General features: G+C 36.8%; 1 protein-coding gene and 1 long non-coding RNA gene across 4 annotated transcripts; one reads left to right on the top strand and one right to left on the bottom strand.

Annotated features, from left to right (window-relative positions):
* Positions 1-2731: 2731 nt before the first annotated feature.
* Positions 2732-5463, bottom strand: LOC148128089 (uncharacterized). Its single transcript, XR_015740875.1, has 2 exons — positions 3999-5463; positions 2732-3916 (listed from the first exon to the last, which is right to left on the bottom strand). It is a non-coding gene; the product is annotated as an uncharacterized LOC148128089 (long non-coding RNA).
* Positions 5464-6513: 1050 nt separating this feature from the next.
* GATD1 (glutamine amidotransferase class 1 domain containing 1) lies at positions 6514-14657 on the top strand. Of its 3 annotated transcripts, none has more exons than XM_026706622.2 (8): positions 6514-6697; positions 8090-8166; positions 8872-8977; positions 9868-9975; positions 10404-10498; positions 11744-11837; positions 13444-13555; positions 13800-14657. In XM_026706622.2, the coding sequence occupies exons 1-8, from the start codon at positions 6640-6642 to the stop codon at positions 13807-13809; spliced, it is 660 nt and encodes a 219-aa protein (XP_026562407.1). In that variant the 5' UTR covers positions 6514-6639; the 3' UTR covers positions 13810-14657. The 3 variants fall into 3 exon arrangements, with proteins under 3 accessions (XP_026562407.1, XP_087777054.1, XP_026562404.1); XM_087920928.1 differs by having other exon boundaries at positions 6534-6697; positions 13803-14657; XM_026706619.2 differs by lacking the exon at positions 13800-14657 and having other exon boundaries at positions 6534-6697; positions 13444-13559.

Here is a 14657-nt window from a genome sequence, read left to right as displayed (position 1 = left end):
TAAAAAGGGAGCAATTCTGTACTCAAAAAATTACAAATTAGACAAATGCATAATCAAAATTGATATTTGTTTATAACTCTTATTTAAATCCACCAGCAAACAGACCCTTGAGGCAGTGAATTCAGGAAACAAAATACAAAGTTCTATAATATGAATATTTCTCCAATTTAGGCTTGCGTTATCTATACTTTATTTTTCCCTGATATAATTTCAGGAAATAATACAGGGATAATGATAGCAAAGAATAGTAGAAATAGCTTAAGGGCCTGGGAATTATATAGGACCATATTTATAACAATGCTGCTGGCAGTACATTTCCAAAGCATTTTTTTAAAATAACAATCATATGATTCAGGAGCAGAGGAAATTTAAGTCATTTTAAAGCACTATGTTGAGACTGTTGCAGTTAGGAGAATACCTCTGCGATAATTTCAGCTATATGGCACTTCTGTAAACTGTGTACCTCTATTTCTAGCTGAAAGGTAATATCTTCTTTACAAAATCGGTTAGCTTGGGAATAGGAATTCGGCCTTCACTTCTAATCATCACCACTGATTTGTTGACAGCTCATTTTGGAACAGATTATTCCAAGTGCAGGTCTCCTGCAATGTATAAGAACTAAATTTTCAGTGCTCTTGAATTTTCTCATAATGCTTAAAAAGATTCCTGTGGTATCCCGTCATGTTATTGAAAAACCTGTCTTTCGCAAGAACCATGAAGGTGATATGGACTAAAGTACTGCAAGTGGAATGAGCTCAAAATCAAATACGTTTGGAATGAAACTTCATGGAGGAGGTGAACATTTGTTATTTTTCTCCATGGCAAACCAGATTTTGTCACAAATGAGAAATCTGAGGGAGAAAACAACTAGAATTATATGTTCAGCTTTTGTTCTGTCTTAGGTTAGTAAACCATAATATCCTTTTTTATTTCCTTTAATGTATGAATTCATTCTAAGAAATAAATAATGAATCTAGGAGTATGCAAAGACAGGGAAGTGTAGGCCTATGCTAAAGCTTATTTTGAGTCCTTGTTCATATTTAGTCTGGATAGCAATTGTGAGTCAACAGCTGAGTAACAAGCATTAAGTCTGGATCTCAATTATGCCAACATAATAATTGGTATAGTCTTTCTCTGAAAACACCTACATGTACCTCTGTTTTTGACATTTCAAGATAATCCAGGTTTTCTAAAATATTTCAGGATGACAGTTCTAGGCCATGAGAAATATGGTCTTGGAAATCAGACCCAAAGAAGAAATTAGAATTGGAATTTGCCTTCTTAATTGGAGGCAAATTAAGTCAAATAATCTTGCATAAAGGCCATGGAATTACTAAGCAGTTATACAACTTAAGGACTTTTTCACGTTACTCTTTTTTCCTTCTTGACTAAATAGCGAGTTATTTTAAATTACATCTGTCTATGACAAATGCTGAATTAATTTGCAATGATTGAACGAGATACTTTTGGTTTACATTAACTATATAAAGGTTTTGAACATGCATAGTATATTGAAATTATGACCTAAAAAGAGAAAGTAGTAGAAACACTATAGTAATTTAACTATATATATGAATGACACAAATATGTAAAAATGACTTAAAATGTAAAGTAGGTCCACTGTGTAATTTTCTATTTCTTTACAATTACAACTGTCAAATAAAAAATATTTTGTAGCCAATATCTATATCAGACATTTATATCAGGCTTTTATAGCAAGATGATGACTTATCATCTAAAGCAGGGTGTCAAACTCGCGATCTACAGGCCAGATGCGTTACATGCTGGCCCTGCCTCCACCCAGTTTAGCGAAGGGGAAAAAAGTCCCAATATGTCAGATGACGTCACCATGATGGCGGGAGTTTGACACTCTTGATCTAAAGTAACAAGCAATTTGTGAGAGCTTTTAAAAAGCACCTCTTGTTGAATGATTAAAGCAGCCACATCTTTCCCTACTTCTGAAGGATTTGCCATACAGTTTTTGCAAGTGAAAAAATATCTACCTGTAATAGCACCTAATGTAGTTCTACTTGCAAGAAAAGAATAAGAAAAAATATAGGAAAAATTCTTCCCCATAATTTAAAATAAAAAATTCTAGGGTTTTTTAAAAAAGGAACATTAAAGTGTTTTTAATGTGTTTGCATGCCAGATAGCTTGCTGCATGAGAAAGGCCATAGCAACAATAAAAGTATGTTATAATAATAGGAGTAAATAAGGTTCAAGAAGGAAATATAAGTTTGCAAAAATAAATTTTACATAATGCTGAAGTCAATGAAAGAGGTGCTTTATAAAAAAATATCCTCAAAACATTAAAAATCTGTGTCCTTTGGATAGCTCTCTTTGATAGCTTTCCCAGGTATCTTTGTGCCTGTCTGTACGTGCAAATCCTATGCTAGGCTAAAAGGATGCAGTTGTGCATGGATGAATAAGATGGCTTTACAAAGCAAATGCTTTGCAGAACTCTATCATTTAACCCTTTCCTGGGGAAGCACCAAATCACAGGCATTTAATTTCTAAGAATCATACAGGAGAGAATGTGTAAATAGAGCACTGTAAACAATTCAGTAATTTAAATGTAAAACAGTTAAAAATCCTGTTGCCTCACTTAATCTAAATGCCTTCCTCTCGTTCCTTTAAAAGCAAGGGTAAAGTTTTTAGGACAGGGATTGTTCTCCTCTTTGAAACCATTTCTTTTCTAAAGATAATAAAGGAAATATAGGAGAGGCATGCAATTATTTCAAAATTTATTTCTTTACAGTCAGTTTGTCCTTTCATTTTTCGTGTGCGGAGTGCAGTTAAAGACAGAATTGTACTATAAATCATATGACTGTGATGAAATTACAGGTGAAAAATTACTAGTATATTCAGCCCTTGTCCCAGGAAATCAGCATGCATTCTACAAGTACAGAAACATTCCTGATGGGAACTACAAACATCTTTAAGGCTATATAAAGATCCATGGAGCTCCTATGATCTATTATTTCATTAAATGCAGTTTCAATTACTCTGTGTGATATTATCCCCCTCGAAGTTAAACATTGCACTTCATCTTTCAGATTTTAAAACTTCCAGTTTTAGACAATATTTTTTACCATTGGATTATAACATACTACAGTAAATGTCCATTTTATGCATTTCACCAATCCAGATTACAGCTCATGTCTCATGTTGGAGGATGAAATTTTAAAAGGTCCTCTTTCCAGAATATTTTAGGCATGTGATTATATCAGCCCTTATACATACAGTACCAAATTTCAGCCAAGGCAGTTGGCTGACAGTATGGACTGACAAATGGCATTTATCTGTCCAAATCAAGGGGCAGAACATCAAAAGCATGTGAGATGGAAAATACCACAAGTATGTATCTCTGGGAATACAACAAAATTTAAGTCAATCAATAAATGCTACCCTGATAATTATATTGTGCCCAGATCAGTTCCCATTATGAGAGGGACGGCGCTGTGATAAAAGCCACTTATAACAAAAACAGTTTTCAAAGACTTTCTGTTGATGAAAGACTAGAATGGAGGTACAATTCCTGTTCTTTAATCCAGTTTTCGAAAAAAAATCATCAAAACCTGTTCTTGTACATGAATCTTTAAAGTGAATAAATGGGATAGCCTCATCTTAAGAGCAGTTAAACAAAGTACAAAGCAGCCCATATTCAAAAAATGAAAAGAATTGTTCAACTTGCTGGCTGGTGATAGCTCAACCAGATTTATTTTAATCTTGTAGAGCAGGGCTGCATCAGAGTTGTGCTTGACCTTGGGGGGCTGGGGTGGGTAGAGCCAGGGTGGGCATGGCTAGCATGGCGTCACTCATGTTGGTGCCTGTGGTGGTCCAAGCGCTCTGCCAGAGAAAATAGGTTTCCAAGCTCCATTTTTGGCTGTGACTTCCTCTTACAACCCACTGCCAGCTAAAATGGAGCTCAGGGGGCCACGTGTAGCACTCATGAGCTCCGTTTTTGGCTGGGACAATCTCCTGCAACCCACTGCCACTGAAAACGGAGCTCAGGGGGCCATGCGCAGCCCTTGTGAGCTCCGTTTTGGCTGGCAGAGGCACCACAAGCCGCTACTTCGCTGTTTGCAGGGCAGCCCCATGGGTCACGTCTGGCCCCCGGGCCTTGAGTTTGACAACCCTGTTGTAGAGAAATCAAATTGCATTGAATTCCATGGTTGCAATGTACACTTTTTGATCCACAGAATAAATGACTGTAAATGGGCCAGGTTCTGAACCTAAGAGTCTGAAGCTGAAGAAGCTGTTCCAGATGAGCCTATAGAATATCAGCTTCTGGAAGGACAAAGCCAGAGATCATCTGAGGCTGATCAATCACAAACCTGAGCAACTGGATCTGTCCTAGGAGGCCTCCCAGTCTCTGCACTAGACCATTTAGAAAGGAGGAGATCTACTAGGTTACTTGCCAGTAAACATTCTGATTAGAGACAGTTCATGTCCTTGAGATTGGGTAAAAAAAGGCATAATAAAAGTATAACAGCAGCAGCAGCTAAATACCACGGCAACCAAATGGCCTCAAGTGGATATCAGGCCAGCCAAATTAATGTGAGGAGCCAAGCAGACTATTATAGAGGCATTTTATCTCCTTTAAGACAGAAAAAAACATCCACGATAAACAAAGTACCATCTTCTCATATCATCCTCTTATCAAAGACCCAATGGCGCCAAAATGTATTCTTCTACTTTATTTTTTACTTAAATTATTGCAAAGTAATATGAACGATTAGGAATGGGCTTGCCTTTCAGCTCATACTTAAATATAGCATAGGAGTTTCAAGATTTTATAGAATTTTCCACTAGAGCAGAACATTCATAGTACAGATAGTGCACTTTTTTATTTTACACAAAGAATAAATTGTGACTAAACATCATTATGATTTACATATGACCCCTGATCCAAGAATATAAATAGAGATGCCCTTTGCAATCTCTACCTCTTCAATCTTCTAATCTGGATAGTGCAAATGTTTTATAAACCCAAGCTTCAATCTAGAGATTAGAGTCTATTTTATATTCTGTCTTCATCTCCCAGATTCAGGTGTGTCACACCTGTCCTTTATGCAGCCGGATCATTGCAGGAATTCCATACATTATCTTATAACAGTAACATACAATTTGAGAGATTGAGATTGCCCTAAGAAAGTTAAACAGATAACAGATAACCAGAGTTGGAAGGGACCTTGTAGGTCATCTAGTCCAACGCCCCTGCTCAAACAGGAGACCCTACACCATTTCTGACAAATGGCAGTCCAATCTCTTCTTGAAAGTCTCAACTGATGGCGCTCCCACAACTTCTGAGGGCAAGCTGTTCCATTGGTTGATTGTTCTCACTGTCAGAAAGTTTCTCCTTATTTCCAGGTTAAATCTCTCCTTGTTCAGTTTCCATCCATTATTCCTTTTCTGGCCTACAGGTGCTTTAGAAAATAGATTGACCCCTTCCTCTCTGTGGCAGCCTCTCAAATATTGGAAGACTGCTACCATGTCTCCCCTGGTCCTTCGCTTTACTAGACTAGCCATCCCAGTCCCTGTAACCATTCTTCATATGTTTTACTCTCCAGTCCCCTAATCATCCTGGTTGTTCTTCTCTGTACTTTTTCTAGAGTCTCAACATCTTTTTTATAATATGGTGAACAAAACTGGATGCAGTACTCTAGGTGTGGTCTTACTAAGGCTTTAGAGTGGTATTAGTACCTCCCTTAATCTTGATTGCATCCCTATTAATACAATTTAAGATTGAATTAGCTTTTTTGGTTGCTACTGCACACTGCTGGCTCATATTTAGCTGGTTGTCCACTAAGACTCCAAGACCCCTCTCACAGTTACTGCTATTGAGCCTGGTTTCACCCAGTCTATATGTGTACTTTTGGTTTTTCTTACCTAAGTGTAGGACTTTACTTTTCTCTACATTGAATTTCATTTTGTTAGATATGGCCTAGTGTTCTAGTCTGTCAAGATCCATCTGGATCTTGAGCCTATCTTCTTGGGTGTTAGCTATTCCTGCCAGCTTAGTATCATCTGCAAATTTGGTAAATTCCCCTTCTATTTCCTCATCTAAGTCATTAATGAAGATATTGAAGAGTACTGGGCCTAAGACGGAACCTTTTTTTTTTTTCCAAGAAATGAGAGGAGCATGCAGCAAATGCTGAAAATAGTGGAATTCTTAGCAATGCAGAAAACGTTAACATCAAAAGACCCCTTTTCAATATCGACTCACCAGTAAAAAAATAATAATCATATTTTAAAGCTATCTTTCAAAGTAAGCTGCGCTGGGGAAGGAAAAAAGCAATACAATGGTAACAATGTATGGATTTTATTTTAGAGGATTTCTGGCTACAAGAAAAAGACCCCCAAGGCTGCAAGGGTTGCGTCACGTCAGATTACAAAAAGGGGGCCAAACCCAGGCCGGCGAAGAAAGCAGCTGTGGGGTTGCAAACAACCCACCCCCATCCCCACAACCGGGTAACCCTCTTAAGAGGGTGGCCGACTCGAGGGCGCTTGCGCAAGGGGAAAACTGGGCGGGCTGGTGGGCGGAAAGCGCAGCGAGGTTTATCCTTCCCAGCCGCGAAGCTCAGGTTGGCCCCTGCCCGCTTCTCTTTTCCCCGAGAGGCTCCCGCCGCTGCCAACATGTCGGAGAGGCTCAGCAAGCCGACGTGCCTCATTGTGGCCAGCGCCGCTGCTGCAGGTAAGGCCGGGTGGCTCTGCCCTCGCCGCCCTCTTCTTCGCTCTTCCGGGTGAGGGCGGACCTGAGAGCTGAACGGGAAGGCGAGGCGGGGGGCGGCGGGAGATTTGAGAGAATCGCCCCCGAAAGACGTATGTTGTCAGGGGCAACAGCGCTTTTCCCGGTGGGGAGAGTGGCTCTTCCGACTTTTGATCCTCCGCTATGCGCATGACTGGTTCTTCCGCAGCTGGACGCAGGAGATTGGAGAAGGCTATTCCGGGCAGCTTGACCGATACAGTAATTGCGGGCGGAGTCTATCTGGCTGCGCCGGACTGATGGATCTCTAAGGCCAAAGATAAACTCTGCTTCAAGTGGAGTACAGCTTCTCTGTTTACATGGGCTGTTTCGTATAATGTTCCTGACAGCAGCGCGGAAGTTATATGCAGCTCTTTTCTCCTACCCTGGATGACGTTTCCAATGCCCTGAGATTTCTTGGTGGTCTCCCATCCACATATGAACCTGGCCCTTTCTTCTTTTTTAACCAGCCAACATCGAGGATCTAGTTAGGTGTCTGTTGCATTTTATGTGGACATAATCGGCATTCCATAGTTGTCATGCTGTCATTTCTACATAGTGTTAACATATTTTAAAGTCTCATAAACATGTTGGGTTTCACTTCCCTTAAGCCCTAGCTAGGATTTCTGTTTTCTGCCTGCAAGAACATAGAAGTTACAGTGCTGTTGGGCTGTTCTTTGTGGCTTATTAGCGCTCTTGGTTAATCTAATATTTTATTTATATTATTTTGAAAGTATACTTCCCTTCAGGAGCTCATCTAGCAGCCTTGATAAATAAAAGCTGGTCTTCAATATAACTCTCCTCATGATACTCCAACAGCTTTATCTCTTCACCATATACATATGTGTGTGTGTGTGTATATGTGTATACACACACATACTGTCTCTTTTTATATCCTTCCCTCTTGTTACAAAACCTTTTAGTCATGGTTGTCCCAAAGGTGCTTTTTTCAAGAGGCAACTGGACTTTCTGGTTTTTCTTTGAAGATGTTTCGCTTCTCATCCAAGAAGCTTTTTCAACTCTAACAAACAAAATGTCTTCAAAGAAAAACCAGAAAGTCCAGTGGCCTCTTGAAAAAGCACCTTTAGGATATTAAGTCTTTTGTCTTTTTTACTTTGAGGAATATGAAAAGGCTATCAAGTTTGCATATTTAGTAAGAATTATCAGTGAATGCTAAGGCTCCCATATTTGTATTACAAAAAAGCCAAGTAGCTTTTTCAGTATGTCTGCTGCTATAGATCAAATCCAGATTTTGTTCCCTAGATATGTAGCCATACCAATGTTTTTTCTCCATATAGAAGCTCTCACTACAAATACAATGTGCTTATATCTGTCCACCAGGTGTATCAGCTGACTCTTTCTTCCACTCTTTTACATTGGCCAGCTCTGCTTTTAATCTACAAGTTGCTACCCCAGGGGTAAGTAAATGTAAATGTTCCATGTTAGTTTTATTAAGTAGGTGATGAAATAGATTCTTCCCCCAGACAAGATTAAAAAAAGAGGAAGGAAGTAACTGTTACAGGAAATGATGGCCTTCAATAATGGTCTTAGAATGGAATGTAATCAGAAGTTGCAATGTTCCAAACTAGGCACCTACAGGTAATGTTGACCTGCTTTTAGTGAAATAGTGGAAAATAAATTTTATCCACCATTATTTTCATATATTTTTCTCTTTTTTGTTTCCATATGCAATTTCCCAGAGCAGGGGTCTCCAACCTTGGCAATTTTATGACTTATGGAGCTTTGCTGGCTGAGGAATTCTGGGAGTTGAAGTCCACAAGTCGTAAAGTTGCCAAGGTTGGAGACCTCTGTCCTAGAGGGGTCTCAAAATGCAGGAATCGGTAAATGCATTGTTTTATTAAAAAGCAACTAAATCCAGCTGAACTAAAGAGTGCACAAGTTGTAAATGTACAATATTTTGGGGTGTATTTGTTTGAATGTTGGCTTGTATTTCCATTTTGGTTCACATGAAAAATGACATCTTTATTTAGAACCAATAACACAGTTTTTACTTCATGGAGACAGGCTATTGTTTGTTTTTTTCAAATATTTTTTGTTTCACTAAATGTTTATTCCAAAGGCTTAGTATATGTAGATGCATTAATTGGGCTTTGCTGTTGTAGGGGAAGCCAATTGATTTTGTTGGAGTTAATGAAGCAAATATGCGTTGGATCCAGGATTTCCGGATGAAATCCTACGCAAATCCAGCCAAGTTGGAATCAACTGATGGTGAGATATTTTTTGACATATGATTGGGTGTATCTCCTTTAGCTATCTACACATTAATGGTCTTTTCAATATCTGGATACAATTCTACCACATATTGCAGTTTAAAATAAAGATAATTTAAATTGATAATCAAGTTGCTTTGAAACTATCATTGTTCCATTTGTATTTTTTGGAGGAAAAGATAAAGTTTGCTCTCAAAGCTTTGATTGTTTTTATATTTCAGACTCAATAAAAGCTATGGTTTCATATTTCCCGTTGACATATTTTAGGAGTTTGTTTTCACCTTTATCTAACCAAACTAGCTTAATAGTTTCTTTATATTATTAATAATTGAGAGCAGTTTACAACCAAGCTTCTTTCAGATTCCCTTTTGTTTTTGGAACAGGTAAGTACAGATTTGAGACTTTAGGCAGTAGTGATGATGGGATGGGTATAATGATTGTATTTTTAAAGGATGGCTAATATGTGAGCAGTGCTGCCTTTGCTTGTTTTCTCCCTGCCTTTCTCACAGATAGCTACATTTATCCCAAAGTGCCCCGAGCTTTTAGGGGCAAATGGGGAAGCAAATCAGTTTCTTCTTATAGCAGAAAAGTTGGGCAGATTGAACATACCTCCGGGATACATTAATCTTGTCCTGGACTTGAACATTGTTTGGGAATACTAAGTGGGTTGCAGAAATTATTGTCAGACAGGCTTTTTATTTTAGTTAAATTTAATTTAAAAATCGATTTATATTTTTATGCAATGGGACCTTCATATATTGCTATTGAAAGTAGAGCAAATAAGACAGCAGGAAATGCTTAGAGCACTGTCCACTAGTCTTCTGAGTCATCTCTGCCTCTGCTGGTTTTTAATAATAGAACTCAGCGTTGTCTGTTCTTCCTACCTAGGTGCAAGATACCATGCTTTGTTGATCCCTGACTGTCCTGGTGCTTTGACAGATCTTTCAAACAGTGGCTACTTAGCTAGAATATTGCAGCATTTCAGTTCGGAGAACAGTAGGTAAACTTCCTTGGTGTTTTACGTGCTATTGTGTACATCATAGAACAGGAAGAGTGTGGCAAAAAGTGGTGATTAATGTATGAGATACACATACCATATTACCTTTAATATTTCTTCTAATCCTTAAAAAGATTTTGGACAACATATCAGATACACAATCTTCTCAATAATTGTGAGGAATGCATGAAAAGAATAGAATTGAATATGCATTGCTTATTCTGTTCTCATCAATATTGTATCTTCCCCTTTTAACCTTTTTGATCCCTTTTTCCCGGTTGCATTTTTTTTTAAAAAGTACAATAGGAAATAATAAACACTGCATTTATACAGCAACTGATATACTGTTTTTGAAAGAAAGACCCATTTCAAAATAGCATTTTCCTAAAACTATAAAGATTTTATATAAAGTTTTCTTTTTTAACAGAGCCTATTTGTGCTATTGGAAATGGAGTTGCTGCCTTATGTTGTGCCACGAATGAAGACAAATCCTGGGTGTTTCAAGAATACAGCTTAACAGGGGTAGGTAATGTATGCTGAAGGAACAGTGTGTTAGGAATTGATAGTCATCTAACAGTTGGGTTAGAAATATATGAACGGGAATAGACATTTAATACTGTCTCTTTAAGGGAATGCTATAATTGTAATTGGGTGTGGTTCCTCAAACGGCCATAAGATGGAGCCAGAAACCTAGGTTGTTTAGTCCTGTTGTTGATAGTTGCTAGTTGGTCAATGTTCTGATGTTCGCTGTTTTTGGTTCCTGAATTTTTCCTATTTACTGTTGCTGATCGTCATTCTTCTTGGATTGCTGTAAATCTGTTACTGAACTGTTTATGATACTGGACTTTGATATTGGGATTATCTCTGGACTGAAAAACTGACTGCTTTAACTGTGTATGACTTGGACTGCTTATTGGACTTTGTTTAACTGTTTATTGGAAGTAAAAACCTACATTTTACTATACAGTGTATCTGTGTGCTGGTTGTGTGTTATTCTTCACCACACTCACTACCTCTCCCTGTGTGTACTCATTCTCCTAATGGGGAATTACCTCAACACTGTGCATTTTTCACAATGGATCGCTCTCTTGAAAAATTTATATAGAAACCTATGTGATATAAAGTCTCCTTGAATAAAAAATTTTTTCTATAATTTCACAGTCTTACCTATGTAGTAATCTGTATTTCCATTATCTTATTTTTATACTTTTCAATGTTTAGTCTATGCTCTCCTATCTGGTCTGATCCTGCTACATTTTTGGAAATGGATCAAGATTGCCCAGGTGCTGCTAAATATCCAGGCAATATGAAGTAGTTTATTTTTGTTTTCCATATATGGTTGAATTTCTCATATTACAAGTCACAGATCTTCCTCAAGATTTATATTTTTGCTGAAGCACATCTCATTTACTTGCATTTAATTTTGTGAGCACAAAAAGAGTATATTTGCTTTTTTAAAAAGACCTTTGAAATCTAGCTTTATATACAAGAGATTTTCAAAGTACTTTAGTAATCTTAAGATAATCACATGCAGAGAGTATAAATACAATTATAGCTACAATGTAACTGAATTACTGAATTAGTAATCATTAGAGAAATCATTTGCAACAGTAATGCATTTAATTCTGTATTTCATATAAAGTGATCCTGACTTTTTTCTAGGAACTGCCTGCTACTTAGTTCTTTAACCAAAACATAATTCTTCCTGCATAGGTTTCACTATAATACAATGTTAAAATTTTACTTCTGTTGTTTTGTTTCTTCCAGCCTTCTGTCTATGAACTTGTAAGACTTCCTAGTTTCTCTAGTTTACCCATTATTGTTGAAGACTTTTCAAAAGATTCTGGAGCTACTTTTAGTGGTATGTCTTTTTAATATTTTCTGCTGACTTCGATTTTTATTAATACTTGTTAAAATCAGTATGCATTTAGAATCACTAAATAATTTTGTGAACACTTTAAAGTAGACAGTATCATGTGGTAATTTATAGGAATTTAGTATTAAAGGAACATTAAATGTAAAAAAGATTCAACATGTATAAATATATAAAAGAAGTATACATTACAAGATATAAGTCAAAAAGATATGTCAAATACGATTTCAATGTTTTTAAATAATGAATTTAATAAAATTTGTAAATAAAAAATAATAATTTATAGGAATTTAAAGTATGGATGACTACCAAGGATTTCTTTTTACATACCTCGTGATCTTAAGAGTAAAGTACAGTGAGACAATTGAGGTTTTCTCAAGTATGTAGAAAGTATAGCGGGCGTGCATAAGCGCACCAAAACGTGCCTACCGTCCCTGTCCTATTGTTTCTTTTTTTTTCTTATTCGTATCCATTTCATGTATTTATAACCATGTTTATACTTATACCTGTTATCTAATAATTGTTTGACAAAATAAATAAAATAAATAAATAAATGTTGACCTGGTTGCCCTTCTGATTAATAGCATCAGATTTGCAGCAGTGGTCATAGCAATGATAGTTACACCGCAGCCTCTCCACCCTACAATTAAAAAGCTCTAAGAGAGGCATTTTTCCTAAATTCGGAAACTAAACTCCACTTTATTCTTGCTTGTGGCATCCACTTCAAATGGTGATGTTGCTGATTAATAGTGAAGTCTGCAATGTAGCAATCTCAGGATAAAGATCACACTAGCATCAACTGCGCCCCCGCTTTCCTGATGCTAAAATGTAATGGAAGGGCAATGTGTTGTAGAATGGCAATCTGCAGTAAGAATTGCATAGCTACTCTTGAACTAGGCATTAGGCTTACAGTCTCCTCTCTATCAGAGGTAAAGTATGGCTTCATGCCTCCTTGCAGAGTCCTATCCTGGCACAGATCTGTACTTCATCTTTAAAAAAATCAGTCTAAAGATTACCAGGGTGATAATAATCAAGTAGTGTGTGGGGTACAAACCACACAAAATAAGGTTGAGAGTTTCATGCACTTTGTAAGCTTGAAATCCTGCTTTAGATAATACTCTATGTGAAATAAACTGCCACGTGTGATGATCATTCGTCTTTTCCTTCTTTATCTGAAAGAGAAGGTGGTGATATCCAACCAGGAAATTGACTTTTCTTCCTTCCTTATATTGAGAAAGCACAAGACTTACCTTGGCTCGGAGGTGTCCAACCTTGGCAACTTTAAGACTTGTGGCTGAGGAATTCTGGGAGTTGAAGTCCACAAGTCTTAAAGTTGCCAAGGTTGGACACCCCTGCCTTGGCTCAACCTTATCCCTCTTAACCTTCTAAAGGCCTTTTAGAAGGCTGTTATTAATACCTACATCTTACCAATGCAGGATACAATTGTGAATTTCACACATTGTAAAGAAAGAAAAGTAAGCATTTCTTATTAATTAAAAAAAAAAACAGGTAACATTTTTCTTAGGTTTTTGAAAAAGGATCTATTCTTACAAGTGTAAATTAAGATGTGAATATACATATATTTCCACTGCAGCCAGCAAGGTAGATGCAGTTCATGTCGTGCTTGACAGACACCTTGTCACTGGACAAAATGAAAATTCTACAGTCGCTGCTGTACAGAATCTTATTTTTCTCTGCAGTGGCAGGTAAGTAAAGGCAGGTGACATTACTAGTAAAATACAGACGTTTTGTTTTTTGCAAATGCATCTCTGTATTACTGTAACCAGCTTTAGTAATTTGTGTCAGCATTCTCTGACCCTACCCTGGAATTGATCAATTTGAGGTTACTACTAGAATAAGAGATAGGAGGATTCTCAAGCACTTTATTCCTTAAATGTATCATATGGAAATATCTCTATAGTGATTAATTTGATGTAATGTTTCTTTCAGCAGAAAATGACGGAAACATCCCCGTGGCTGAGCAGAACAAATGAACATGGAAGAGTTATTTGATTTGCTAACCTTTCATTTATGAACCAACAGAAAAGCTGATTTCTAAAAGTGATATTTTGCAGCTTATAAACAAGCAAATATTAATTCATATAGTAAGCCCTGCCTGTTATCAGATGTACCAGTATTCATAGATATTCGTAGTTTATATGAGTCTTAAGGATATTTCTTCCTACCCTCTCACTTTCATAAGGCTAAATTGATTTGAAAGATTTCAGTCACAATTCCCTGTGTTTCTGAACTTCCATCAACTATAGTATGTTGAAATCTTTTCTTCTTAGCTATGTTTCCCATTGTGCCTGATCTGGGCAAAACTAGTGTAAGATCTGGACTAAGTTATCTAATAAGGCAAGGTGAATCTGTTAGTTCCATTTTATCATTTCAGATTGTGAATTAAGTTTCAAGCTATAGGACTATATAGTAATTTTCTCTCTCATATAGGAATATATAGTATATTGTAAAGGTTACAGTAAGATTACTGATATTATTAGTAACAGAAGATGTAAACTTCAAGAAAAGGAACGATTAACTGTAAAATGTTTACTTTTAAAATGGGACAGGTTAAATTTATTTCCTAAAGTTGGTTAGTGTTTTCCATGTGTTCATTTGTTGTAGCATGACAATAGTGGTTCATTTATTTTGCCTACTATAGAAGGCTTTTGATTAAATTTTACTTCAGGTTTTATTTGCTTGTGTTGTCTAACACACAATTAGTGATTAGCCATATTTGTGTATATAATTTTTCCATTTTATTCTTGAAATAAATCATGAAGGCTTCATACTATCTTATTAACTATA

Source organism: Pseudonaja textilis, chromosome 1 (genome assembly GCF_049901715.1).
Source record: "Pseudonaja textilis isolate UNSWEBS1 chromosome 1, rPseTex1.2, whole genome shotgun sequence".
NCBI lineage: Eukaryota > Metazoa > Chordata > Lepidosauria > Squamata > Elapidae > Pseudonaja > Pseudonaja textilis.
This window is presented reverse-complemented; position numbering and strand designations above follow the sequence as displayed.